General features: G+C 34.4%; 1 protein-coding gene across 2 annotated transcripts in view; it reads right to left on the bottom strand.

The window, feature by feature from the left end:
- Start1 (Steroidogenic acute regulatory protein-like) overlaps window positions 1-26523 on the bottom strand; it is a 251063-nt gene that overhangs the window by 158907 nt on the left and 65633 nt on the right. For both annotated transcript variants that reach the window (XM_081735713.1, XM_081735712.1), the window contains exons 3-4: window positions 11034-11188; window positions 427-507 (exon numbers count right to left, since the gene is read on the bottom strand). In XM_081735713.1, the coding sequence (XP_081591839.1) occupies window positions 427-507; window positions 11034-11188 (236 nt within the window). The remainder of the gene's footprint in view (window positions 1-426; window positions 508-11033; window positions 11189-26523) is intronic.

The raw sequence follows: 26523 nt of genomic DNA, 5'->3' as shown, positions 1-26523 counted from the left end.
ACAACAACAAAAAGAAAAATGGGACATCAAACGAAATTTTTATCTAAGCCCTACATTGTGTCCCACTGACTAAAATAGACAAATGTCAAACTCAAGTGAATTATCAGGAATACTGCTGAAATTAAGATAACTGGAAAAAAGAGATACCTTCTCCTACCCCACAAAAAAAAAAAAAAAAAAAAAAAGCGCACACAATGCTGTTAATTGATAATTCATAAGGCCTGGGATAAAATCATCTGAAGTAATCTCCCAATAACCAAGACATCAAAAGACAAGAACATTTTACTTACAACAGTATTTTTACATAAAAGTGAGTTAACAGTATTATTTAAACAAGATTCCAAACAAACAGAAACAATGATAAAATTAGAACAATTCAACGTAATTAACATGCCACAAAGAACCAAGTAAATTAACTTTACTTACCACAACATCAAAAATAGAAGTATGAATGCTATAGTGATATATTTGCTGGGAGAATGAATTACCTATTGAATCGCCCATTAGCTGTAAAAAAAAGAATAATTATTTATTTAAATATATTTATAGTGATATTTTTAAGCTTATGAAAAAGTCAGATGGAAGCAAATAACAAACTGCATTTCAAAGTGAAAGGCCGACCTTCTATATATTCGATGATGTGTGGTGAGGACATCGGCCCTTGTCTGTTATTTTACACTGGTAAACTACAGCTTCATTCAAATAACGTAACTTTCCAGTCTTCTCACGTTATTTGGTTAACAGTAAGGATTGTGCGAGGCGCATCCAGAAAATAGGTTCCGAAATTCCCCCAAAACGTACGAGTGTTGAGAGCGAGACACGCTTGCACAGGCGTGAAGAAATACGTAGCCATAAATTACCGCGAACGCAGTTGTATGGAGTCAGTGCTAAAGCAAGTGTGGTACAGTAAATATGGCTTCACGCATACAGTCTCCCGACGAGTATGAGCTATGCGGAGTAATGAGGTTTCTCCACACTACGAAGCTGTCTGCATCAGAGATCCAATGAAAGTTGCGTGAAACGTATGAACCAGATGTCATGAGTAAAAGTATGGTCAGAAGATGGTAAAAACAATTTACAACAGGTCGAGTCTGACTGGACAACGTTCGATAGCGCAGCAGAGTTGCAGACGGCTGTGACTCCTGGTTCCAGTCCTTGGCGGCAAAATTCTTTGATACAGGCACACAAAAACTGGTGGTGCCACGTTACGACAAATGCCTCAACAAGGATGATGCTTCCGCTGAAAAGTAGGTTAGGTATCATTAATTCCACAATAATAAAATCATTTTCTTCTGATGTTCGTATTTCATTTTAGTCTATCGGAACTTATTTTCTGGATGCGCCTCGTAATCTCTAACCTAAATTCGAACCTGAACCACATGCATCAAAAGAAGACGGTGCTAACTATCAGATTACCTAATCAAATTTTGGCACTATACTTAAAACACTTTCAAAATGCATTATCGCCTAAGATCATTCTGTATAATTACTAGACATCGGATTTTTATGCACTTAATATGCACCAACAATGCAATAAAAGAGGACATATTCAAACATGCAGTAAAGTTATGACAAAGTTTTGCAAGTCAAATATAACATCGGAAAAGTACTTTACCTTTCAAGGACTTCTCTTCAGAATTTATTTTCACGACAGTTACAATTTATATATTGCTAACTTTTTAAAACATACACAACTTATGAGATTAACATATGCACAGTGACATGAGAACAGAATCTCTCGTTTGTTTGTTTTTTACATTAGTATTTTAGAGTGCACTTACTATACACGACATAATACGAACATAACTTTCCTACAGGTTTCATTTTTAAGGATTTACTCTTTCCCGTAATTAGCCCTACAACAGATTACAAAATAATTCTCTTCATTTTTTAGTTTCAATTTGTGACATTTGTAGCCAGAAAATGACCTGTTAACTTCAGTAGATGTTACTGAACAATATTTCTAGAGAGGGGAAAGTTTGGTATCTACATTTTCTTGCAAATAGAAATTTAAATCTTGAAGGTATTTTCAAACAGTTTCAATGTTTTGTAGTCGGATTTTCTGGCAATAACATCCGTCAATTTCTTTTCCACAAAACGCCCGAATTTACCAGGAACTGACTGAAGCTCCTGCCGAACTTCATCAACCAGAACTATATATTCACAGGGCTCATAGTGGTCTGGTCTCTTGTAAATAGCTGGAAAGTGACAAAAAGTACACGAAAAAGTGACCAAAATCTCATCATGTCCCTTTTTTTCTTTGTCAATTTCTCCATCACCTCTCTATTTGTTGTTTGTTTCATATTTTCTTCTTTTTTGAGCTTCCTCCTTTCTTAGGTTTTCTAAGTATGCTTTGTAGTTATGGTAAGCAGATTTAGCAGATGTAAGAAGCTTCTGAGTAAGTGGAATCAGTTCTGGCCTATTTCCGAATTTCTTCATCCCAGACATTATATTTAACTTAGCATTGAGAGTTCTCAAAGCCATGAAATATTCAAATTCATCACCTACTCTTAAGAAGAACATACAAGAAGCATAACACAAGACGAACATGATGAACCACACAAACACACACACACAACGTAGAGCGGAGCGTTAACTATTACAAGAGAAAACTAAAAGACTATTATGATAGAAGAAAGAATAGACACAGAAGGGTTCTCAACCCCTCCTTGAGAGCTTAAGCATCCACCAACCATCCACTGTGCTTTAGAAAGAATAAAAAGCTAAAGTGAGAATAAAGCTGACTATTTCACATGTGGTAGCAAGCACTGAAGCTTTCAGAAGAGTTATGAGTAACAAGTTTCTGCCTTTTTCCGTTTATTTTAATAATATTTTTCTTAGAAAACTACCAATGTAGAACATAAATCACACGAAAAAGTCACTTTACCTCCCAAAAAAGTAACTTTTAGTGACAAATTTAAAAAAAAAAGTTACTTTTAGTGACCAACTTGAAAAAAAAAAACTTTTAGTTAAAAAAGTGACTCGCTATGAGCCCTGCACTCATTGAGTAGCATTCATTCATTCATTTATTAGCCTGTTTCATTAGCTTACAAAACATGAGAAATTCTCATGTAAGCATTACAGTTGTCAAAAAGAAAAAAAAAAAAAAATACAATATTGTCAAGTACCAGAAGTATAGATCATGCAATCTTTCTCAAAATACAAAACCACATAATTAGGTAACTGTTTGTACCACACCAGGCATGTACTCACGGGTAAGTATCTGTTTCCAACTCTGCAGTTAATGAGTCATTTAAATATTCTTTAATTGTGTAATAGCACTTTTCAGTGAGTAGATTATATAAAGTCTTACCAAGAATGGAAACATTGGTCATATTTTTCAAGTACAGAGGAAGTTTATTATACAATCTGACACAATTCATGTACACGGTTTTGCTTATATTAGCATATTTTTGCTGCATCACAAATATGTCACTATCTTGTCTTGTATTATGGCTATGAACATTTTTATTAAAGATAAAAAGATGCTTGTTTTTCACAGTAAAAAGAATAGATTTATAGATGTATAAGCTGGGGAGTGTTAAAATTTTTGCTTCTATGAAAACCTTTTTACATGACGATTTTGTGGGTAACCCAAAAATTATCCTAATCGCTTTCTTTTGCAATCGGAAAGTGCTTAAACTATTTTCAGCAGATCCCCAGTGTATTATGCCGAAGTTAATTAATGAATTAAACTTGGCGTAGTAAAAGCTAAGAAGTGCTTCTCTCGATACAGTACCTTGAAGTTTGTATAAGGCAAAACACACGCTACTTAGTTTCTTGTTTAAAGTGGAGATATGAGCAGACCATGAAAGATCATCACTTATGATTACACCTAAAAGCTTTGTTATGCAAGAATATTGGAGTAAGTTAGAAGATATTTTTATTCTAGGTGATATACGCGGTTTTCCTGGAAAATGAAAATGTAAGAGAATCGATTTATCATGATTTATAATTAACCTATTCGCTGTTAGCCATTTTACTAATTTGTCCGTAAAAATGTCAGATTTTCTCTCAACTTCTTCTATTGATTTTCCTGATATTATCATACTGATGTCATCAGCATATAGAATACATTTCGCTGGATGCATAAATTCTAACAAGTCATTTATATATATCAGGAAGAGAATAGGACCCAAAATGGAACCTTGAGGAACACCTCTGACTATAGTTGATAAAGACGAACAAGTTGTTTGAAACCCATTTGCAGCTAATTTTGATATTTGTACCGCTTGTTGCCTACTGGATAAATAAGAGAGAAACCAGTTGTGAGCTACTCCTCTAATACCATAAGCATACAACTTGCTTAAAAGAATAGCATGATCAATTGTATCAAAAGCTTTGGATAAGTCGTTGAATAGGCCAACAACATATTTACTGTTTTTTAATTCAAGAGCTATATTGGACATGTAATCAAACAAGGCTGTTTCAATACTTTTCTTATTTTGGAAGCCATGTTGTGATGGTGATAGTAAGTTACATGACTACAAAAAATTGCAGAGTCGTGACTTCATCACATATTCAAAAATTTTTGAAAACGTGGAAAGAATGGAGACTGGGCGATAATTTCTTACATCATGCATACTGCCCTTTTTATGGAGAGGAATTACTTTTGCCACTTTTAACACTGATGGAAAACATCCTTTCTCAAGAGATAGGTTAACTAAATAACAGAGATGATTTACAATGAAAGGAAAACAAAATTTAATAACAGTCACTGGAACTTCATCAAAACCTGAAGATCCCGAATTAGACATCTTACTCAATATTTTCCATAACTCCTCTACTGTTGCTGGAATTAAAAAGATCGTATGTGAATGCATTGGAAATTTAATAGAGTCGTCATAACTCGCTTGTATGGGGTCAGGAAATGGTACACTATCTAGAAAATAATCATTGAAGACATCTGCAATCCGCTTAGGTTCTTTAATAATTTCGTCCCCAACTTTAACATACTCAAAGTCGCTCTTTTTGTTGTTTGTTCTACCATTTAAGATTTTCCACATAGTTTTAGCTTTATTAGTAGAATTAAGTATTGTGGAGCTATTTGATAGTAATTTAGCTGTTTTAATTACTCTTCTGTATATTTTCCTGTACTTAAAAACATAATTTCGAAAGCTGTGGGGAAGTGATGTATTTATTTTGAGTAATCTATTATATCTAAATAGGTTACTTTTAGAAATTTTAATGCCTTTAGTTAACCACGATTTAGTGGACGACGTCCGGATTTTACGAGTAACTTTTGGAAACGCCATATTGAAGTAATGTAAGAAAGTTTCAAAGAAGTATTTAAACTTATATTCAGTGTTAGATGTATTATATATGCCATTCCAAGACTCGTGAGAAAGCAAGAAATTTAGATATTCCATATTATGACTGGAGAAAATTCTCTTTGTAACTGTGTATACTTTAGACTTAAGAACAGTGGTATTGTTTAAAGTGATTTTTAAAATAATTGCATCATGATCAGAGAAACCGGGATCAAATACTTCAAGGTTATAGGCAAATTGATATTCATAGCGTCTCTTGCGTCTGAATTGATGTTGACACGACATTACAAGATATTTATCATTATCGAATTTCTCTTAGCGTCTTGGCAATTGTAATCGTGTTTGCTCTGCTCATCAGTTGCTAACATTATTGATTCTTCATAAACTAGGCATTCTTCCATTCAGAAAGCCATTCTGTTGCATAGACATGTAAATGCACTGAAAATGAAAACTAAAATTGATGGGTTTATTCCACGCTATAAGCATACATCTGAAATAAAAATTTAAAGAATATGCTAAATATGCTCTTAGGCACTAATATATGCTCTAACCTTTGAAATATGCATTTATATGCACTACAAAACTTCAAATTCGACCTGTACTATTGTTGTTAGAAACCCCCGCTAAGTTTAACAAAGATGCATATAAGAAAACAAAATATGCATTTACATAAAAATCTTGATGTCTAATAATTACTTATATGCATGTTACAAAAATCCACAGATTTTTATAGGAGCTTTATCTTATTTTACCTTACACTAATTTCAATACAGACTACGTATGGAAACTTTTAACTCAACATCTACGTCGAATTCCAATACAGACTACGTATGGAAACTTTAAACTCAACATCTGCATAGAATATCTCATTTGGTTTATTCACAACTAAATAACGAATTGCTAGTTATGTTATACAGTACATGTTCATATTTCAGATGTTCGGAATATATAACTTACTAGAAACAATTTAAGGCACACATGTAGCAAAACTGAATGTGTCATATAAAAAAAGGAAACATTTCACTTTTTCCAAAATGAGGTTTAAAGGCCAATATCTACATATTCGAAAGATGCATCCATTGGGAAATTAACTTTGCAATCACATGATTTTTGACAAGCACTCAATAGCATAACAAATAAATTTAAAGAAACAAAATATTTTGACCAGTAGAAAAGTTTTACTTTCTCAAAATCAGGTAAACGAAATGTCTTCCTTCTTCAAATGACACGTTCAATTTGCTGCTGTCTCACGGTAAGGATGTTATATGTATTAAAGTTGCACATGGATTTAGTATTGTAAATATATTTAGTAATAACCTTTTTGAAGATCAACCTGTGTTATTTTGATATTTGATAAATCATGTAAAGGATGGAAAAGGCAAATGATTAAGGCGCATTTATAGATAAGCTACGTTTTAACTTGCACTAATGATAATAATTAATGAAGGTCACAAATTCCTTGGTTTTCTCATCAGTAGCAAGCTGAAATATGGATCAATAGTATGGCTTTTTTATTATAAACTTTATGAAAGAAACACTCAAAGGTAAGTATAAAAAGTAAGTTTTTAAGGAATTAGTACTTTAAAATGTACAGAGTGAATTCCTATGGCATTAGAATTTCTTACGGTACATTCAAGTTTTTATTAGCATTGATTCGATGGAAAAATTTCAATTTTCTTGTTTAAATTGGTGAATGGTATTATAAATAATCATCAATGTATAAGCATGTTAACTTTGAATATCAACAAATTCTGTTTAAGGATTACAATATATTTACAATAACAGGAAACTTTTGTACATATGAATCTTTCTCTGATTCGAACTTGTCGAAGCTACAATAACATAAGATGAAAATAATATCGTTCTTTTTGTATTCCTAAAAGCTGAAATAGTTCGCAATATTTCGAATACATTAACGAGAATCCATTTTAAGGACCATAAAGGCTTTAAAACATATCGCACAGTATATTTAAATTTCTATGCGAAGTAATGCATCTTTTCGAGAAACACACTTTTTAACAACTATTAGTGGAGGCTTTACAATATTATTCAATCTCCCGTAAAATTTTGTTATATGTAATGTGTGCTTATATAATTATTACCGAATCATAAATTTGTTATTTATCTCTTACATGTACGAGGGGATTCAAAAAGTAAAGGCACATTTGCAATTTCTCTTTCCAGGAATTGGCAACACTACTAGTAACCAGCGCTGAGTGAGTGTAGTTGGCAACACTTCGAGACAACGTGTCGCTCGTATTCCTGCATTAGTCGTTGGAGTGTAGCAGACCGTTAAACAAGGCAGCTCTATTGGCGATCTGCACCAAGGAGGAAATGAGAGCAGTGATTCATTTTTTGTATGCAGAAGGCGTGAAACCTGCGGACATTATTCGTCGAATGCAAGCACAGTATGGTAACAGCTGTTTATCGCGAAGAAAGATCTGAGTATGGATAGAGCGTTTCAAACAGGAAAGAACTTCTTTATGTGACGATGAAAGATCCGGCAGGCTAGCCACCTCAATGACTGAGGAACTTGGGTACATCATCCGGAACTGGAAAATAAAGCTGCGAGCATGGTTTGGAAACACCCATTATCACCAGAAGTTAAGAAATTTAAACGTCAACCATCGGCTAGTCATTGATGAGGTGCAAAATTGGTTACAGATACAACCGAAATACTTTTTATCTGTAGGAATCAAAAAACTTGTGAAACGTTGGGAAAAGTGCATTGAAGTCCAGAGAGGTTACGTAGAAAAATAAGATATGTTTCAGTTTTCTATCATTAGAATAAGTACAGCTTTTCTCGAATGTGCCTTTACTTTTTGAATTCTCCTCTTATATATAAGTATCTATGGCATTCTTCTTGACATGGTCTTCTACCTCTGAAGCCTCCATACAGTAGTTGTACAAAAATACATTACGTTAGAAAAATACAAGTATATACTAATACACAGAAACTTAAAGTATCCATTGGTATTGAAGTTAAAAGCATGTGAAGAGCTTATTGCATAATAGGCTTTAATTCTCTGTAGTCCTTGAAAATGGATCCTTGCTTATCCATCCGAAATATTAGAAACTATTTTTTCAGTTTCTAGGAATACAAAAAAATTAGTATTATGTCTATTTTGTAACATGTATTCAACGCCTTCTATCATTCAATATGATGTGGATATAAGTAGTCTTGCGAGAAGTGTCAAAAAAGTAGCACTGTCCCTATATAAACAGTAATAATGGTTCTTGATATATTCTGTGCTAAAAACCTTTTTATATTATAACGATAGTCAGTGAGGTCGGGGGATATCCAAATTGACTATATATTGTGCAGTTAGCTCCAAATTATATATGCACATTAAAAACAACCTCCAATATAATTTACTGTTTGAGTCAGACAATGAATTTGTAACTTCCAGTGTAGAAACGTAGTTGCAATTTGTGACCATAACAACAGGCGATAAATCTGTATTAGGATTAACACTAATTACTTTGGGCTTATCGTCCATACAATGGTATATTAACTTTAGTACAGAGTGGTCCGGAAGTGGGCGTACCCCCCCCCCCTCCTTTAGTTTCAACAGTATAGTGTTAATTATGGTAGAATGTACACAGTTACCTTGAAGTCTTAAAGAGTCATAAACATCGGTACGATCACCATCCATGTCGTAACACAGCTGAATTCTGCGCTAAGTTCTCGCGGATGTTCTTCGGGTCACGTGTTCCACAGTTGCTCGTAATTCCTGCGTTATGTGATATCGGGTGTTTCTTACTTGTTGCTTTATGAAACCTCCGAGAGCATTGTCTGGTGTCGTCAGATCGGGACTTCTTGGAGGCCAGCCAAAGGGAGCTGGTGAAGATGCACAACCTCTCCCAATCCAGCGGCCAGGGCACGTTTGATTCAGGTAATTGCGCACGTGAATCGCGAAGTGCGCTGGTGCTTCATCCTGCTATATCACAACAGTGTCTTTGATGCCATTTTCTCCCAGTTGAGGCACCAACCACTCATTAAGCATCTCCAGGTAAGAATGTCCACTAACATTGTCTTCGAAGAAAACACTAATTAGGGGTACGCCCACTCCCGGGACCACTCTGTACATACAGTTCATTTTTATTTAATAACACAATACATTAACATAGTTAAAAGACAATACAGAAGTTGATAACTCGCTGTTATCCATAATATTTGAAACAGCAAAATTAGACATGATATATATCAGATGATTTTATTGGTTTATTGTGTATACAATACATATATATATGGGTTACACACTGCTGCCAACATTACATATCAATTTTTAACTAGATACTGTGCAAACCTATTGTAATTCAGAAATGTAGTCCTTTTACACTTAATAAATAAATAAATTTAAAAAGTGTAAGCCATGAACCTACAATTTAATGCCGAATCCATATTAAATGAGTTCGCACTGGAAATCAATATTTGTTGAGTTGAGTTGATTTGGAGATTACCGTCCCCTTCAGCAGCGTAGCTATGTGAGACGGGACCTACTGATTAGCATGATCCGAAACACATGAGCTCCCGCCGGGAATCGAACCCGGGTCTCCCACGCCAAAGGCAGTACGCTAACCGCTTAGCCACGAAGAAGCTCATCAATATTTGTTCTTACCAGAGACGGCGGCCGGGGCCACTAACAATTTAGCCATAAGTGAATTTATCCTGATTATCGCAACTGCATTTCTTTCAGAACATATTTTCCTTTGTACTTAGACAACATAAATCACTAGCGACGAACGAATCATACAACATAAAGAAAAGTGACTTACGACAATGCGGTTCATACTAGAATACAATACTACACGTTCGTAATGGCTGTAGCTGACATTATTAAACAATGTGAGCAGATAGCCGATATAAAATACATTTTGTCTTGGTGGCAACGTTGGTTGAAATACACTAATTTTCAAGGAGCAATACACGAGAACTTGGAGTGTCGCTTTCAAACGTCTTTAATGATGTCTTTCATCATAATGATGAACAAACTATACATATGCATTGCCACAGATTATCACTGACGGAAGAAGAAACAAAATAACTAGCATACCACCTACGAATGAAATGCATTCATTTCTTTACATAGGTTTCATCGTGCACTAATAACTAATCAAATCTGTTTTTTTATTTTTTAGGAATCTTATCCTCATAATTTTCTATGATGAACATTCAATATTCATATAATGAATATTCTAACAATACTTATCGTAGAAAATTACAAGGGTAAAATTCTCAAAAAATACAAAAAAAAAAAAAAAAAAAAAAAAGGTTTGATAAGTTGTTAGTGCCATAACCAAATTAATTAGTTAATTAATTATTTTATCTATCTAATCTCTCTCTCTCTCTCTCTCTCTATATATATATATATATATTGCAAAATGAATTATAATTTATTTCATCTATTCACATTACCATACTTTGATTGGTAAATCGACTGTATCCTAGTTTTTAAATATTTCATTACCAGTTTATTTACGTTTATGTAACTCTTCTTTGTCTTTTATTTTTCATTTTTATTCTATTGTATTTCGCAATATTGTCAGCCATTTTTGGTTGCTTATTTTGTCATTAGTTCCAAGATTTGGTTATCATACGCATACCTTATTACTTAATACTTTTGTGTAATGTTAGATATTCTTTTGGTCTTTATTGGTATTTATAACGGCCTTAAAATGAATTAATATATAAAATAGTATACTCTCTAAATTTAAAACTAATTCGTATTTTACCACATACATTCAATCATATACACTTACCATTATACAAATTAACCACATAAGGAATGTAAAAAGTATATCAAAGGTCACAAACAGACAAAAGAATCTTCTAACAACTGACATTCGTCCATTATGGCGAAATCCAGCGAGTAAATCTGCATTAACAATTTCTCGATTGGAATTTATACTGTGACCTGAAAAGCAATAGAAAAATTACATATTACCACACGTCGCAGAAATTTTAAACTATACAGCTCTACTGCCCCGTTAAAACCATATGACTGTATTGGATTTGGGTTTAGGTCCCTTTCAGCAGAAAGGCTACATGAGATGTGGATTTACAGCTTAACATCTCTTTCCATAAATTTTACATCTATGAATCAAAACATGGTAGCTCTATCTACGAGTGCACATAAAGATTTTCAAACTAGGGCTCAATTTATTTTATTTATTTATTTAATTATATTTTATTTATTTTTTTTTTAGAAAAGTACAGTACACCGGATAAATTAAAATTCATGAGCGATCTAACTAATTTATTTATTTTTAATCTAAATTTTATCCTTCCAACCCAATTTATCTTTCCCTCACATGGCTAAACTCTTGAATTCATTTGCTTTAAGAAAATTAGGCAGAAAATAATATTACATTTTTCATTCTATTTTCTACAGAAACGAACAAACAAACGAAACAGAACGTATTTCATGTAAACGTTCTACACAACGTTTTATGGTTTACACAAGGCATATTATACTTACACAATTTTTCTTTCGAATTTGAAAAAAAAAAAGTCAAAATATTGTCAATGACTGTAGTGTAAACATGTAACTATATAGAAATAAGGCAAATTTAAACTAGATGTCCCATCTTATGTGAAGTTATGGTAGACATGATCGTGCTCATAAATTTTACCACGAGTTTTCCCATTCCCTCCTACATTTTCATTTCATTAGTTCAACAAATAATCATGTACAAAAACATTCGTCTCAGTCACTTACAGAACATACTCGTGGGATGTTAAACTAAATAGTAGTCAACGAAGACGTAACTTTGACGTGATTCAGAATTAACTGCAACATAAATTACTTTCGTGTCATATCATGCCCTACAGTTTAGAGCAGTGCTCGCCAAACTTATGAAGGTTCTGTCCTACCGTATCGTTTTAAACTACTGTGAGCTACCAATCAAAAGAACTGCCATTAAATATATATATATATATATATTTGTTTATTGCCTATAAACTTACATTTATTAGTTAGCCAACTGAAGCGTTAACGCGATCTACCAAAAATGTTCTGCGAGCTACTAGTAGCTCGCGATTCAGGATTTGGCGAGCATTAGTCTAGAGAATAACATATTCAAAATCGGCCAGGCTCAACTGTTTGGGGAAAATTCATCATCTTGAATTTTTAGCAGGGATCTCTGTCACAAGGGGAATTTTTTTCATAATTTTATTTTTAGCTTTTACTCGTCGTATTATAATATGTTATATCTTGTTTCAAAGCTTATGAACCATAAATTTAGAATATATATATATATACGAAGATTATTGCAAAAGTCACGGCAATTATTTTTTGCTCGAAAATAATAAAGAATAAAAATTCTGAAATATGCAAATGGAAGGTAGTTCATATGTAAACATTACATGTAGGGAGATGGATGAACACACACCACCATAAAGATACAGCACGAGAAAAAAAGACGAAAAAATTATTGCCGTTTCAAACGAGTTTTACTGTCAATTGCAACAATACACTATAGTACATTATAAACTACGCGCATTCCATGGCATCAGGAGTCTCCCCAACAATCCACTAGATGGCAAGTTATCATAACACAGAAACATGATGTAACACTAGATGGCAGCCCTTTCCAGGAGGAAGAAGCGTGAAGGAAGGCAGTGTGAATAAAGCAGTCATTCGGAATGGATGTTATCCGACTTGAACAGCGCTCTTACGTGAAGATTGCAGTTCTCCGTGGAAGGAATGCGTGACAATGCCACGAGGAGCATGTGAAAGCGTTAGGAAATGCTGCTCTACCGTACAAAACGGTTGTTCGGTGGGTAGATGCACTCGGACGTGGCAGAGCTGTAACGGCCGACATGCACCAATCCGGGCGGCCTGTCAGTGTGCGTACGGACTGTGCTCATACCCTTATCGCCCAATGCATGGAGAACAACGGATGGACGCTGAAGGAATTACAGAGTTATACTGGTTTTGAGAAGAAAACAATCTACAAAATTTTACGCGAGGAGCTACACATGCGTAAAGTTGCTGCTAAGTGGATGCCTGATGCACTAAGTGAAGTGGAAAAATGGACACGTTACGAAACTTGTGTTCATCTAGCGCGTTACAAGGAGGAGGGAGACAATATGCTTGCCAGAATCGTCGCTATAGTTGAATTTTGGGCCAGGGCCTATGAGCCAGAACTGAAACGCCAGTCCGCGGAATGGCGTCATCCAGTTTCAACACGCAGACAGAAATTTCATCGCAATCACTCTCCTGTTAAGTTAGTGGTCATCATAGCCTATGACATTAGAAGAGTGATTTTGTGCCATTTCGTCCCACATGGACAAACTGTTAATGCACTGTACTACTGTCGCACTTTCCTGCAACGACACCTACGACAGGCTATTCCGGAGAAACGTCCGGAACGTCTACATGATGCATTAATTCTTCATAACAACGCGATAGCCCATACGGCAGCGTGTGTGCGGAATCTGCTCGCGCTATGGGGATGGGAAGTACTGGATCATCCACCATATTAGCCAGACTTGTCACCTTGCGATTATGACCTCATATCAAAACTGAAAGAACCACTGCCTGGAACACGCTTTCGAACACGTGAAGACATTTTTACAGCAGTGATGCGTCAGATCCGAAGATTCCCTCATGATAAGACCATAGGTATTCAGTGTCTTCCACAGCGTTGGCAGTGTGTGGTGGATTCTTCGGAACACTACTTCGAGGTACTCTAAGATGTCACAGGTACGTGTTCCTGCCCTGTACTATTGTGTACTGTTGCAATTGACAGTAAAACACTTTAGAAATGACAATTATTTTTGTCTTTCTTTCTCGTGCTATATCTTTATGCCGGTGTCTGTGTTCATCCATCTCCCTACATGTAATATTTATATATGAACTAACCTTCAATTTGCATATTTCAGAATTCTTTTATTCGTATCATTTTGGATCAAAAAAAATAGTTAACAAGACTTTTGCAATGACCCGTATATAAAACACATGCACTTGATGTGTAAAATATACAAGAAAACGACGACGAAAATAGGAAAATTTTAAAAACGGAAACCAATTTTGTCTATTTAGCTCTGACAATACTGTCGTTATCACTCAACGGCTTCAAATCAACTGAAGGTCATTTGGTGTATACTTCTCTCAAACATATACAAAAATAGCTTATGTACGATAAAGAGTTAGATGAGAAAGGTTTCGTTATTTTATTTATTTATTTATTTATTTGTTGTTTATAGTCCAGTCAAAATACCGAATGACCTAGAACAAATTGCAACAGAAATTATTTTCGCTGTTATAGTTTCTATCAAGTACCCTGAATAACATATCAAAAGTCTACCAAAATCTGACCAGGCAAAATCCGCCATTTTTGGTAGCCATGTTGGATATTGGCAAGAAACTGTGTTTGAACACAAAACTTAATATAACTCAGCTTCTACAAGTTCAATTTTTACAAATGTAGTGTCAAAATAGAGAAAATTGAATGTAGATAAAATATTTACACCTTTCAAAAACGCTTTGTAAAAAATAAGGCTCACATAAACACTCAAATTGATAGAAATTAACCAAAACTACAGTATTTGGAAAGTACATATTAATTGTAGGAAAGTGTGGTTTAACTCAAAGTACATTTCATCGTCAAAATGCAACAATAGTGTAAAAGAATCGTTATGTTCCCCTGCAAAGCGGAGGTTTCAGGAGCCTTCTTTCCATTTCAGAAGGGGGCCGCGGTGGTTCAGTGGTAGAGCGGTGCATGGGCTCCCGGGTTCAAACCCTGCTCCCTCCAAGTGAACTTTGTAGGGGACAAACACCGTGTGCGTGGGTTTCCTCTGGGTTCTCCCACTTTCTTCATTCCACCATCTCATTCATTTCTCATTATCGTCGTCTCCTTTAGCCTCGCCGGCATAACCGTGGGACGTAAAGCTCAAAAATTTCATTTTATTTTTCCATTTCAGAACACACTGTTTATTATGTGGGCAAGTAGGAAGGACAAATTGGAAAGGAAATCGAAAAAATTTTCGCAGTTCGAACGCATGAACTTCACGAGAGAATTTTAGCTGTATGTAAGGATAGAAGCGATCACTGGAGCCATATAGCATTTGCAGAAGATTTACCGGCTGCGGCATCAGCAGTGTAGTGTTAATTTTCGGTGTGGGAAGCCTATGCCTCAGCGTTATACGAAGGAAAGACAAGAATCACATCAGTAACACAAAAAGATTGGAAGACTTGCCCGAGAAGTAAGAAAGCAAGCATTTTTGAATGCTATGCGATATTTAATAGAAAATGATGATGAACAAATTACTGTTTCTGATCCGTTCAGTTTACGTCAGCTGTGTTACCGACTGAGCGAGGGCAGTCCCGGCTTATCCTTATAGTACCGGTATATTTTACTTTATCACAGCACAGCCCTTTATGACAGTGTTCATAACAGATTTTAACTAAAAATATATCGATCAAATATCGAGACTTTCCTGAAAACATATAGGCTAACACGTCCCGCCATTGATATGCACCCACATAAATTTTGGAAAGTCGGCGCCATTGACTGGTAACGCACTTGCTAGAGCTCGTAGAGGGCATAGTCTGGTTGACGCTGTACTTAATGGTCTGCTGTTAAGAGAATTGTTCCGAACTTCCATTATTTCCATGATCGACAGTACAGAACATTCTAATCACCAACCACTTGGTGAAAAGCACACCCAACAGAACCGTGAGGAAGATATTGAAGTGAGTAATGAATTTGAAACACATGCGTCTGTTGAAAGTATAGGCGGAAAGGAATCCCACTCTTTGATTGCCGATGTAAAAGAATTGTATGATTATGCAACTGGGAATGACATCGATAAAGTTATATGGGGCCATATATTATTGAATGTCTAAGAGAAACTGCAAGATCTGAAAAAGAAGACGGCAGAATCCAGTAGAACTAGCCGATTACAGATTCAATACATGCATATGATTGAAAAAACTCAAAACATTCATTACTTCTGAATATCTTCTGGTTCTCACGGACATGTAACCAGCACCAGACTCCATCCTTTCTATTATTCGCTGTAGTTGTAGAATTGATTGTTCGTCGACACGATGTTCATGTCTAATGTTCTGTAGCGTGCAAACAATGCCAAGGTGTATCATACACAAACTGTATCACTGAAAATGCAGTATCTGATCGAGATGATGATGATGAAGTAGTCAGGGTGAGTATTAACTAGAATGAGAAAGATGTCCCAAAAATCATGACCTGTATTGGTAATGAAGGTAGTGAAAATGTATTACTTTGTATTGATTACTGTTTATTTCCTTTTCTTAATATGGTTAATATTTTTTCTTTGTTGTGCTGTTGACTATACAATACATTTTTGCATGTATACTGTATAACATTTTATTAGGGATGTGCACGAGTAGAGTTGAGTCGAGATTTAAGCCTGTCTCGACTTGTCTCAAAAAAATATTGTCTCGACTCGAAAATATCTTTCTGTCTCAGCTCGTGCCTCGACTCGACTCGAATTCGAGCCGAGATGTCTCGCGAAATTCGAGTCGAGACAAAATATACGAGTTAAAATATACGCACACATCAGCCAGAACATTATGACTACCTACCTAATTGTCAGTATGTCTACCTTTGGTAAGGGTAGCAACGGCGACGCGTCTTGGCATGGACACAACGATCCTTGATAGATCACTGGAGAAAGTTGGCACCAGATGCCACAGGTCACCTAATTCCCGTAAATTCTGGGGAGGGGGCGATGCGCTTTGATGTCACATTCAATCACGTCCCAGATGTGTTCGATTGGGTTCAGACCTGGCGAGTTGGGGGGCCAGCACATCACTTGGAACTCACTTTGCATTCCTCGAACCACTCCATCACACCCCTGGCCTTGTGACGTGGTGCAGAATCTTGTTGAAAAATGCCACTACCGTTGGGAAACATGGTCGTCTGAAGGGGTGTACGTAGTCTGCAAACAATGTGCGATACGCATCGGTCGTCATGGTGCCTTGCTCGAGCTCCGCTAGGCACATGGATGCTCAAGTGAATTTCTAAGAGTATAATTAAACTGCCGCCATACCGTTCCACAGCACAGGTGTCAAGGAGTTGTTTCCTTTATACAAAGCAGATAATCAATTATTATTATTATTATTATTATTATTATTATTATTATTATTATTATTATTATATTTGAAGTACAATCAAATATCACGACATTAACTATTATTTTTAATTAACTGAATTGAGCTGAAAATTAAATCTTGATCTCGAAAGATTAAGTTTATGCGTTCTGTACTTTTCTAAAGTAATAAATGGTGTAATTAGATTCAAGGCTGTTTCTGAGTGAATACTTTCTTCAAAATAATATTAAAAATATTAGAAAGAGTCTCGAGACATTCGAGTCGAGTCAAGATTTTTAAGAGCAGTCTCGACTTGACTCGTGTCTCGACTCGAAAATTCGAGTTGAGAAATACGTTTGTCTCGAGTCGAAATTCGAGACATGTCTCGACTCGTGCGCATCCCTACATTTTATGTAAAATTACTGCTCTAGTATTTGCTTGAGTCAGGGGAAAATTGTTTTAATAATTGAGTCTTTAACATTATGTTAAAAAAAAACTTTTTAACGATCTTTGTTTTTCATTACCATAATCAAACTGAATAGTTACACGAACTTCGTAGTTATATTTTATTAGACATTTCAAATCTTCACTGTTTCCTTTCCATTGAATTTGTATTTCCTAATGTTAACATGTAGGAAACGGCTAAATTTACAAATGTTCTGTTACAATAATACAGATGTGCAACAACATTTTCAAAATTTCAGCCACCGTATTTAAATAAGATTGCATTTCATAAACGATTTACTACGTTTCTTTGATTATACTGTTTATTATATTTAATTTGACACAAAAACGAAGTTTCTAGCTCGATTCGTTGAGAAGATATTGAGAGAAAAGTATATCATAACTGTTTACGGCAATATTCAAAATGGCAGTCCAAAATGGCGGCCTTTGCCTGGTCGGATTTTGGTAGACTTTTGATATGTTAGCAGGACACTTCATAGAACTTGATACCACAAAAATAATTTCTGTTGCAATTTGTTCTAGGTTGACACCTTTTTGGCGTAAATTGATTGGACTATTAGGTTTTATGAGCAATTTGAAAGCTGACAGCCTTCAATTCCATCCAAAATTATTCGACTAATTGCAACATAATTTTTTAAGTATCAGTTGCAATGTAAGTACAAATACTACCATAGTACCAATAGTTCCATTATTCAGGGACTATTGTATGTACGTGTATACAATACCATATCAAAAATCCCTTTGCATTTGGGGGGAAAAAGCCGTATTCAGACACATGAGAAATTTTAATAATAATTTCGTTTGACACTCCTAATTGTAGTATCGTGACACATTTTACCTTGTTTGAAAGCTTATGAGTCATAAATTTAAAATATACATCTAATACAAGTATCTCACTTTGTATTGCTCCCTTTTGTTCACGCAACGGTTTGATAGTATTTGTAATGCCACGCTATCGATAGTGATCATTATGACAGGCGATAGGTGACATTTACTAAAGCCCTTGAGTCGCCACTAGAAACATTGTTCTAGAAAGATATACTTCAACGCATCCAGATTCGTTGAACGAGTTGACCTTACCCCAGAGAGCAGACATAAGAATGTACAGACCTTTTGTGTATAAGGGTAGTTGGTTTAAAGGGTTATGACATGAAACATGAACTCTCTATATGCAAAACATGAACTCTCTATATGCAAACATACTTAACTTCTGAAAACAAACAACAAAGTAGTTTCAAATTTTATGGTTTATATTTGGTTTCCAAAATAGTAAGGTTCAATAATGATCAATTACAATAACTAAAACATTTCCTGAACTGACAAACGTATTCCAAACTATGTCATAATTTCATTATTTTCCATCATCGTCATTAATCTTCAACTTTAGATGTTGGTCATGATCATAAATAATTGGTTAGACTTCTTTCTTCGATGACTTTTCAGATGTATTGACTTCAGTTAGTTAACTTTCATGAATTATAAATTAAAATAATTGTGTTTGTTATCTTGTAGCTGAATATATATAAAACAGTTATATGTGTTATTCAGATTCCTTAATTATTTTATCATTTCACTTATTTATACATTCATTTCTTCGTACGTAGCTCCATTATTTATTTATAAATTACTTATTATTTATTTATTATTTTCTTATCTTATTCTTCATATTACTTTTCATATTACTTATTTTTATTCATCGCTACAGATTACAATTACACAATTAGACTTGCACTTCCTTTCATGAAAATTCATAAAACCCATATTTATAAAAAGATCTCATCGCTTCAGAAGGTTTGGCGTTTATTCTCCAATCAACAATTAACTTAATCTTCATTTCATGACTAAAATTATAAGTAACGTCAGACACAAACATCTATGTTTCCTACGAAATACTGATATCAAAATTTAGACATTTTTATTACTAGTAAACACAATTAAATGTCCCACATTTGAGAATTATTAGAATTAGTTTACGTATACAGAAATTTAGATTTGGCTTCAAGATTTAACTTAATGCATTATGAAGAACATTTGGGAGAAAGCTGTGGCAGGATAATCCTGCCGGAATTAGCTAGTTATTCCTGTTTCATTATTACTCTCACTTATGCCAACAAATAAATATTAATCTAATTTGTTATACTTATTTTATAACGTTTAAAACGTATTCTAAATACTTATTCAGATTCGTATTCGTTTTGTGACTTCAGAAACATAATCGAAATCTAGGAAATTGGATTTAGAATTCACTTGCTAAATTACATTCTTATTTGTAGAAGATTTCATATATATTCTATTTTAATAATTACAATTTTTTCTTCTTTTAGCAAATGTACATTGGCACCAAAATTATTTCACATTACCAATCACTAGTCTGTAACCTTCGATGCAGGTTCAGATTACCTCAACTAAAACAAAATATAATTAAACTAACAAATAACATTGAAACATAAATAATAAACATAACTGTGCAGGCCAATCATACATATAAGCACCATTAAACATCAGTGACCTGAAAAATTGTGATGTAAAAGCGAAAGCTGGAGCATCACAGTTTTCCGCCGCTGCCAAAAAAAATTTATCTGTTGATAAAATTTTACGTGAATAAGTTATTTGAACTCCAAATTCATATATATGAACGAACACATAACATCTCATCACAACACAATTTCTGCTTAGTTTCACTATTATATAGAGTCCAAGATTTTGCAATGATAACTTTTAAATCATTATTTACAGATGTATTTACAATATTATACACATATCCACTAAATTTAATTAGTATTTACACAAATTCAAAGCTTCATTATGTTTGGATGAATCTTTTTTTTTCGAAAGTTTAGGTTTGCTTCTTCGTATGTCTTTAACTTCTTTCTTTTCTTTCTTACCATTTTCTGTTTATTCCAATACTCTGCGATACAAAGCTTCTCCATTTCTTCCATCCTTGTTTTCTCTTTTCGCTTCATTTCTACATTTCTTCTTGATTCTTTCTTTTTTCTCTTCCTTATTTTTGATTTCCTTAGTCTCTGTTGTTTTATATGCATTTCGGACTCCTTCCAAAATCTCATATGCTTATACATATGTTTCTTTTTCACTTCCTTCAAAAATTCATGAATTTTCAAAATCTGATTGGTAGATAGTCGTCTCCGTGTGTCCTTTCTTCCATTGATCATCTTTCTGATACATTTCTTTTTCCTTCTTTTCCAGGCAAAAAGAAGCCTTAAATTTCTCGTTATCTGAAACTTGGGAAAACCATATGTATATTTGATTCTTATAGTAGCACTCTCGTGATCTCTCTGTTTCAGTTCATTATTTGACGAGTAATTTTCTTTGGATTTTTCTTCCATTACATATTCCTTTCCTGGTATTTGACCTATTTTATTCATTTCACATTCGTTTTTAGTCACAGGTGTGGTTTTCTGATAATCCTCTATTTTATCTTCTTTGCCACATTCTTCGATTTCGGCTTCTTTGGGTTCCATTTCTTCGTTATCATCTTTCCCACGTCCTTCCATTTCGTCTTCTTTGACTTCCATTTCTTTCATTCCAGATTGTATTTCTTCGACTACCTTTGACGGGAAAGTATATAGTTGTCTAAATTCGTTTCTCATTTCTCTCCTGAATTCACTTGCTTCCTTTATCATCTCTTTAGTAGAAACTTGTACTTCGCACTTTAATTGGAGTAATTCTCTTAATATTATGTCAATTTTTTCTTCAATCCCTATTATTTGTTTAGTCTGTTTTGATGAAGTTCCGAGTTCCTCCACATCTGTACTCTTCTGCTCACATTCTCTTTTTTTCTCACTACCTGATTGCACCTTCTCATTACTCTGTTTCTCATTTTTGTCTTGTTCACCATAACTAGATTCACTTAATCGTTCATGATTCGTATTACCACTATTATTAAGAGTATCTGTTACAATGTCCTTATCGCACGTAGAAAGTTTATGGTAGTTGGCACTATTCACTTTAATATTCATTTCAGTTCTTGGCTTCATTATTTACATATCAAATACATTAAAAACCCGTTAGGATTTCCTTAACAGCTTTATACTCCCAATAGTTCACTTCAGCATTGTCTCAGCGTTGTTTATCACTTCGTAGTAAGTCTCTCTTCTTATTGTCGTCTCTCAGGGCTAGGTGTTCCTCTTTCACATATCCTGGCTGGGTCGCCATTTTGTATTGCTCCCTTTTGTTCACGCAACGGTTTGATAGTATTTGTAATGCCACGCTATCGATAGTGATCATTATGACAGGCGATAGGTGACATTTACTAAAGCCCTTGAGTCGCCACTAGAAACATTGTTCTAGAAAGATATACTTCAACGCATCCAGATTCGTTGAACGAGTTGACCTTACCCCAGAGAGCAGACATAAGAATGTACAGACCTTTTGTGTATAAGGGTAGTTGGTTTAAAGGGTTATGACATGAAACATGAACTCTCTATATGCAAAACATGAACTCTCTATATGCAAACATACTTAACTTCTGAAAACAAACAACAAAGTAGTTTCAAATTTTATGGTTTATATTTGGTTTCCAAAATAGTAAGGTTCAATAATGATCAATTACAATAACTAAAACATTTCCTGAACTGACAAACGTATTCCAAACTATGTCATAATTTCATTATTTTCCATCATCGTCATTAATCTTCAACTTTAGATGTTGGTCATGATCATAAATAATTGGTTAGACTTCTTTCTTCGATGACTTTTCAGATGTATTGACTTCAGTTAGTTAACTTTCATGAATTATAAATTAAAATAATTGTGTTTGTTATCTTGTAGCTGAATATATATAAAACAGTTATATGTGTTATTCAGATTCCTTAATTATTTTATCATTTCACTTATTTATACATTCATTTCTTCGTACGTAGCTCCATTATTTATTTATAAATTACTTATTATTTATTTATTATTTTCTTATCTTATTCTTCATATTACTTTTCATATTACTTATTTTTATTCATCGCTACAGATTACAATTACACAATTAGACTTGCACTTCCTTTCATGAAAATTCATAAAACCCATATTTATAAAAAGATCTCATCGCTTCAGAAGGTTTGGCGTTTATTCTCCAATCAACAATTAACTTAATCTTCATTTCATGACTAAAATTATAAGTAACGTCAGACACAAACATCTATGTTTCCTACGAAATACTGATATCAAAATTTAGACATTTTTATTACTAGTAAACACAATTAAATGTCCCACATTTGAGAATTATTAGAATTAGTTTACGTATACAGAAATTTAGATTTGGCTTCAAGATTTAACTTAATGCATTATGAAGAACATTTGGGAGAAAGCTGTGGCAGGATAATCCTGCCGGAATTAGCTAGTTATTCCTGTTTCATTATTACTCTCACTTATGCCAACAAATAAATATTAATCTAATTTGTTATACTTATTTTATAACGTTTAAAACGTATTCTAAATACTTATTCAGATTCGTATTCGTTTTGTGACTTCAGAAACATAATCGAAATCTAGGAAATTGGATTTAGAATTCACTTGCTAAATTACATTCTTATTTGTAGAAGATTTCATATATATTCTATTTTAATAATTACAATTTTTTCTTCTTTTAGCAAATGTACATTGGCACCAAAATTATTTCACATTACCAATCACTAGTCTGTAACCTTCGATGCAGGTTCAGATTACCTCAACTAAAACAAAATATAATTAAACTAACAAATAACATTGAAACATAAATAATAAACATAACTGTGCAGGCCAATCATACATATAAGCACCATTAAACATCAGTGACCTGAAAAATTGTGATGTAAAAGCGAAAGCTGGAGCATCACAACTTAGCCACATGTACAAGGAAATGACGACGGAAATTTAAACATTTCAGAAGTTCAAAACACATTTTTAACTAAACAGTTCTAAAAATTTTAGTTATGGTTACGACAGTTCTAAAATAACTGAATGTATTTTTTATCATAGGAGCTACAAATTATTGGAAACGCTATCAAGAAGAAGAAGCCTAGCACGCATACAGAAGACTAAATAGAAGGGTTCAAGATCAAAAGAAATAGGAAATGGATACAAGCTTATATAGAAGGGGAACAATAACAGAAAAAAATGGCGATGGAATTGTCTTAGGTAAGAACATGAAGGAGAAACTGGTGGACGTGAAGACAGTACGCAACAGAATTATGATAATGAAGCTTGTGCTAGGAGAAAGGGAAATCTTGAATAGAACCAGCACCTATGCCCCACAAATTGGATGCGATGAGGAGACGAAGTAAGAAACTAGATCCATAGATTTAGATAGAGTACCCTACAAAATTGTTCGCTATATGAGAAGCTTATCTTAGCAGAAAATCTAAATTGAGCATGTAGGACGATCAGGATATGAAAGAATACATGGAGGATATCAATTGAAGACAGAAATGAGGAAGGTGAGAACATACTACAAAGTGGAGGAAGCATACGATTTTGCTATTCTGAATACTTCCTATAAGAAAAGACACCTTATTACATATAAGAGTGGGACCTCAAAGTCTCAAATTGACTTTATCTTATGGAAAAGATAAATTCATGTGATGCAAAGAACTACAAAGTAACGCCTAGTAAAAGACTAACTGAGTAACAATGCCTCGTAGTAGCAGTTATCTGCATTAAAGAAAAAGTAGGACGAAGACAATAAAATGTTCCTGTTCGAACGAAATGAACGGAAATAACCACATTCAGGGTTCCCACTCTCTTTCCCAAAAAATTTCCACGACGCTTCCAGGACTTTGACACAGGAAGGTATAACAGGATTGCAATTGTAGGTTCAAAACTCTCAACAGTGAAATGAAAAGTAAAAACTCACAACAGTGAAATGAAAAGTACAGTAGCTTATGTAGTGAATATTAATGCAAGTACAGTATTAATACACAATAATTAAATACACAGCAGAGTGTAATGTGCTGCTTTTTATTTGGTGGCCTCCCAACTCCCCTTATAGCCACCCGATCCACCCACATCCAGCACATGTATTTTCATTCTTTCTACATGACATTTTAATTACGCACCGAACAAATTTTGACATCTTCATTGCCTGACAGTGTGATAGATATAATTCCGGGGGGGAAAATGAATTATATTACAAGTTTTTCAACCGAGTATTCCTCATTTCCTGTGTGATTTTCTCATCTATAGACTAATATCATTTATATGAAATTTTACCGAAGAGTAAGTACTGTTGCAAAAAAAGACTAATTATGGAGGATTGATACTGCTACAAAGCACAGTTTCTGGAGGATAGTGCTAATGAAGACAGCATCCAAGAATGGGTTGACAGACTAGTGGATAAAAGAAGAGACCGCCCTGTTGGGAGAAAGAAAGCACACCAACCACCCACACATGCAGGATCATGACAAATTATTATTCAGCACAAAATCAGGAATAGCAAGCAAAAATAGCAATCATTAAAATCTTCACTATAAGTATGAACAATCTGACATTCAGTATTTCTGTAAATTTCAAGGACAGAAATACATTTTCAAGGACATTTCCAGGATGTCTCCACGACAAAATCAATTTAAGGACATTTCCAGGTTTTTCGGGATTTTCAGAATTAGTGGGAACCCTGCTACATTGCAAGAACTGCAAATGAAGGAACAAGAGGTGCATGTGGAAGACGAGTGGACCAGAATATCAGAAGTAATCTGTCAAAAATCAGAACAATTCATTACTCGAATTCGATGATTCGATCTTGATTTTTTTCCTAGTTTCTATCTGCTTCCTGAAAATAATCTCACCCATGATTATCTCAGCATAACTCTTCACTTCCTGTTTTTCAATTCTTACAATTTTACACTGAGATGGATAGCACGTGTAGGCAACACAGAAGAAACAGTAAATAAACCTAGAACAACAAAATCACTAGATAGGCACTAAGAGGGACTTTTCATGTTGGAGAATCAAGAAGACAACAAGAGGTTAATTTCAGAGGAAGCACCTTCATCCAAGACGTGAGGCCATCCATAGTCTCATACCACTCGTATAACACAAGTGTCACACTGACTAGGAGCCATCACCATTCCGGAGAAACAAAATCTCTTTCATGATCTCGTGAAGGGGAGAGAAATCGACGTCCATCCTAGCGGTCCGGATTCAAGTAGCTGTTAACTGATACGCCAAACACTTGAAACTCTATGCAACCTGCGTTGCATAACTGTTTTACATTACACCAGCTAACATGAGGATTCTATACACTGCATCATGGCTAAGGCAGTAAATCCTTTCCTTTACCTTCTTGCGTCTCTTGGATCTTTTTCACTCATGAATTTAACGTGTTTCATTTATTGCTATCCCCCATTTTCTTTACAATTGCAGTACTAATTTGATCCCAGATTAATTTGTCTCATAGTGCTGAGCACTATCTCCACATTTTCTTAGATGTTTTCCCTCCAAATTCAGTACTGCTAGAAATGAACAAAATCATTACGCAAAATCTACATACATTCATTTGCAGCAAATGAATAAGCTGGAAGGAGAACGTCTTCATGTAAACTCCGGGAAACTGTCAGGTGATTTAATAACTGAACTAACATTTAAGAGAACCTTGGAGTATTACGATACTTGTGTATCAAGTAAAGACCTCAATGCAAACTCTCACACGGTTATTGCATAATGCAACGGTATAATAATTCCTAATTTTGTCAAGGTCAGTCAGGCTAAGAATGTTGGCA

The sequence above is a fragment of the Thermobia domestica genome, chromosome 13 (assembly GCF_964235325.1).
Source record: "Thermobia domestica chromosome 13, izTheDome1.hap1.1, whole genome shotgun sequence".
Classification (NCBI taxonomy): domain Eukaryota; kingdom Metazoa; phylum Arthropoda; class Insecta; order Zygentoma; family Lepismatidae; genus Thermobia; species Thermobia domestica.
Note: the sequence above shows the minus strand (reverse complement) of the source record. Positions and strands in the feature narration are given on the sequence as shown.